General features: G+C 60.5%; 1 protein-coding gene across 2 annotated transcripts; it reads right to left on the bottom strand.

Annotated features, from left to right (window-relative positions):
• Nucleotides 1-1,081: 1,081 nt before the first annotated feature.
• Nucleotides 1,082-3,430, bottom strand: LOC112884097. Of its 2 annotated transcripts, none has more exons than XM_025949424.1 (3): nt 3,078-3,430; nt 2,283-2,926; nt 1,082-1,990 (listed from the first exon to the last, which is right to left on the bottom strand). In XM_025949424.1, the coding sequence occupies exons 1-3, from the start codon at nt 3,310-3,312 to the stop codon at nt 1,307-1,309; spliced, it is 1,563 nt and encodes a 520-aa protein (XP_025805209.1). In that variant the 5' UTR covers nt 3,313-3,430; the 3' UTR covers nt 1,082-1,306. The 2 variants fall into 2 exon arrangements, with proteins under 2 accessions (XP_025805209.1, XP_025805208.1); XM_025949423.1 differs by having other exon boundaries at nt 2,283-2,902; nt 3,078-3,429.
• Nucleotides 3,431-3,936: the final 506 nt, after the last annotated feature.

Below are 3,936 nucleotides of genomic sequence, written 5' to 3' on the forward strand. Positions count from 1 at the left end.
TCATTGTTCTAGAAGAAAAGATCGATGGGGGTGATGTACAACGCCACCAGGTTCTACCGCACCGGCTCCGCGTTGAACATGCTCTTGCCAGTGAGGGACACTGACCACCAATCCACACGCCGCTCCCAGAAGGGAAGGGTGTCATCCTGGCCCGTCGCACCTATCTACCAACCCGCACGCCCCATCATCGCCGAGAGGAAAAGGATGGACACGACGCGGTTGGAGGCGGCTGGAGACAGTGAACGACGGCGCGTGATCAACCCGGCACCGGATCAACGCGGGTGGTCGCACGATGGAGCAAGGCGTGTGGTGCGACGGCTGTGATCATGCCAAGTGCGGGATCACGACGGCGGCGGAACCCGAGGGCGGCAGAGTCTGAGGGCGTGGGAACACGGCAGGCGCGACGAAGCAAGGCGTGGACGCGACGGTGGCAGATCACAGCAACGTGATGACGGTGGAGTTCGAGGGCGCGGGAACACGACAGGCGCGATGGAGCAAGGCGTGGGGCGCGATGGCGGGGGATCATGATGGCGCGACGGCGGATTACACACCTGATGGGAAAAAGGAAAGGTGCAGATCCGCTAAACATGAGGGGAGGCACGAGGTGTACGCAGTTTCAAACTCGAAGTACGACGGGCGAACGGCGGAAGGGGGAAGAGATCAGAGGAACCATCGGCTGGACGGACGCCGATCGAACGAACGACGGTGCTTAGCGGCTGAACGAAGGATTAGTGCGGGATCGCACCGCGGGGGACACACGACGGAAGATTCGGTCTCTTTTAACCTCTTTTTAGTAGTAGAGATAGCCATCTTCCGTTGTACAACAACCTCAGCGAACCATTGCATCCGTCCGAAAAGAAGGATACTTCAGAAGCCCATTTGATTAAAGGACTATTGATTAAATGAAGAGACAATCATTGATGCTTATCCTTTGAATGAGTCTGTGGCCTTCACCTACGCAACCAACCACTGTAGGATTAGTATCAAATAATGCTTACAGAAGACATGATCAACAGATTTCAAGATTAACGAAGTCGCCACTTGATTCTTGTTTTGCAGTCGGTAGGCATATCAGTTACCATAAAAGAAATCTTCGCATCAATAGGATTTGATTCTTGATGTATAGGGCGTATGACAACCTCTCCAACCATCCCAATCCAAGACTTTGCTTCTTGACGCACGCCTACATGTCTGCACGTTTGCTTACACATTTCAACCAAAATTGCTTAAAGGAAATGTTTGTATCAGATATTCGTGTTGCTTGCAAGCGAATGCCATCGGCGAGAACCACCCTTCACCTACTACTCTACCAGCAGCTATTGCTGGTTCCTTGCTGTGCCCTGGTACAGTGGTCCGGCACAAGGACGTCGAACCCGCTCAGCGTCCACTCGGCCTCGGCCTTCTCGCTGACGTATATCTCCGTGCCCACGTCGAGCGACGTCCACCGCCTCTTGGCCGGCGGCGTGCCCGAGTCCTGGTAGAAGTAGAGCGCCAGCGACAGGGCGCCGACGTCGAGCTCCCATGCCCTGGGGTCACCGACCCAGCCCTGCCCCCTCGCCGTCGGGTAGCCGAACTCGCCCCACACCGGGTGCGGCACGAGCTGCAGGATCTCCTGCGGCTGCGGGTTGCTGTAGGCGTCGCAGTAGGTGGTGGGCTGCTCGGCGCGCCGCGCGTTCCCGGGGGAGCAGTAGACGTGGTAGGCGGCGTAGGGGAAGCGGGCGGCGTCAGTGCGGTGGACGCGGGTGCCGTTCCGGAACGTGTGCCACGGCGGGCACTGGTCGATCCTCGACGGCCGGCACCACGCCGGCGTCTCCGGGTTGATGATCATCTCGCTGTACCGCGTCACGTCGGTGGCGGTGTCGCCGTCGCAGGGCCGCCCGTCGTTCTTCCAGCAGCTGCCCATGTCCATCAGGTAGAACTGGCTGTTGGGCCCGCCGCCCTGCTTCACCTCCAGCGTCACGCGCACCTTGAAGTCCGGCGACTCCGGCACCTGATCGACACCATGGACCACCACCCTCTCAGTTAGGAACTGAAGCCGAGACGAAGATGCCATTGCCGGCCACATCAAAAGTTCAAAATAGAACGGACATATGCTGTCATGTTTGTTCACCTCGTGGTAGGTACAAATGGTATATACTACTATCTTTTTAAAAGCAAGTAGTAAATTCCAATGTGCAGTAACAAATTTGGAGAATCTGTCAAAACCCAATGGCGAAGAAACCAAGAAAGAATGGACACAACTTTGTGGGACGCGAGTAAAAAGCAGAGGAGCTGGAGCTTACGATCTTGGTCATTCCCCTGGTGTCGTAGTGGTAGCCGCCGGAGAATCCTCTGGTGGCGTCGGAGCGCAGGTACAGCATCAGCCACGGGTACTTCTTGGACGTCCGCAGCTTGTGGTGGAACGCCCACCCGCCGCCGCCGACCTCCCTCTCCCACGTGACGGAGTAGTACGACACGTCGCCGCTGCCGGGATCCGCGGCGTCGAGCTCGTACGTGCCGAACACCCCGCCGCGCAGCCACCGAACGTCGCCGTCGAGCGCGGTGCGGTTGTGGAACACCAGCGGCTGGTTCATGCACCCGGTTCCCCCGGGGCAGGGGAACCGGGACGTCTGCGGGAACGGGCGCGCCGGGCGGCCGTTCTCCGGGCAGATGGCAGCGGTGGTGTCGAGGTTGCCGTTCTTGAGCATAACCATCCAGAACTGCCACGGCGCCGGGCTGTCGGGCACCTGGCACCGGTCGCCGAGGTAGAGCTCCTTGGCCGCCGCGTAGCGGTCGACGTCGGTGACGGTGGCGCTCGCCGGCGCCCCCGGGAACGGGTCCCCCGCGCGGAGGCTATTGTCGGCGTCCGTCACCCGGTGCACCACCTCGTACGCCGGCTGGCCGTCCTCGCCGGCGCTTGTCTCTGCAAAGATTTGATTTAGCCTTCCTGAATAATCGAATCTCGGGAACAATGCTTGACGCAGAGCCGAACTGGCAATCCTAAATTTCTAATCTCTCTCTCTGCGGTGGGCGCGTGTGAGGACTGAGGAAGAATGGCGAAGGAGGAGAAAGATGGGAGCAGGAATGGATGGATCGACCGAGATCGAAGCAGTCGGCACCGCGGGGGCTGCCCATGCCGGGGGCCTCCTGGCCGACCTCGTTGCAGAAGTTCCATGCCTCCCAGGCCACGCGGAGGCCGTCGCGGCGCATGCCGGGGTCCCCGACCGCGGACACATAGCCGCCGCCGCCGTGCGTCCTGACGGCCCGTGCTGCCGCGCAGCACGAGAGAACGGCGACGAGGAGGGAGTTGGCCGCCGCCGGCCACGCTGCCATTTTGGGGAAAGGGGGGTTATTCGGCAGCAGCAGCAGTTGCTGATGCGGAACCCAGGTGAGGACGACACACTGTGGTTGGCGCGGCGGTGGGCTCCGCCGCGCTGTAGTGAGATTGAAGACAGACAAGGTGGGTGCGCACGGACTGGCGTATCCGTAAAGGTATAGGTGTGCGGAGATGTGCTTGTTGCCGCAACTCACGGGACCTCTCGCGCTCCGGGTCCCCTGTTCTGTTTGAGGCCTCGTTCCTATCCTTCGGAATGGTCCGGAACAAGGTCCAATCCGGGCGGCCCAGAATGAATACAGCCCAACTTAAAAATGTTGTTCGGTTACGCCTGGCCAGGAACGGAATCCGACCTGTTTCAACCATTCCGGTTGCTTTTTTTTAGGTTTCTTTCCTAACCTTCTGAGGCCACGAACGCATCCGCCTCTCCACCAGCGTGAGGCTTGTGCCAATGCGGGGCGGTACCACCCCCCTATCGGTGCGGCGCAGGCGGAAGGCGAGCGGGAGGCGGTCGAGTGGGAGAGAGAGGGCGGGACGGATCTCGCCGGACGGGAGCGGGCGCTATCGTCGCGCTCTCGCCTGCGTTGGCAGGCGCGCGGGGGCGGGAGGCGGGTGGGAGCGAG

Source organism: Panicum hallii, chromosome 3 (assembly GCF_002211085.1).
Source record: "Panicum hallii strain FIL2 chromosome 3, PHallii_v3.1, whole genome shotgun sequence".
Classification (NCBI taxonomy): Eukaryota; Viridiplantae; Streptophyta; class Magnoliopsida; order Poales; family Poaceae; genus Panicum; species Panicum hallii.

Excerpts from the sequence above, each read along its gene's own strand:
- LOC112884097 (XM_025949424.1), bottom strand. The coding sequence starts at position 3,312 with ATGGCAGCGTGGCCGGCGGCGGCCAACTCCCTCCTCGTCGCCGTTCTC. Across the intron at positions 2,927-3,077 it reads TGCCGACTGCTTCGATCTCG|GAAGGCTAAATCAAATCTTT; the intron begins GTCGATCCATCC and ends TCGATTATTCAG. Across the intron at positions 1,991-2,282 it reads CCAGGGGAATGACCAAGATC|GTGCCGGAGTCGCCGGACTT; the intron begins GTAAGCTCCAGC and ends GGTGTCGATCAG.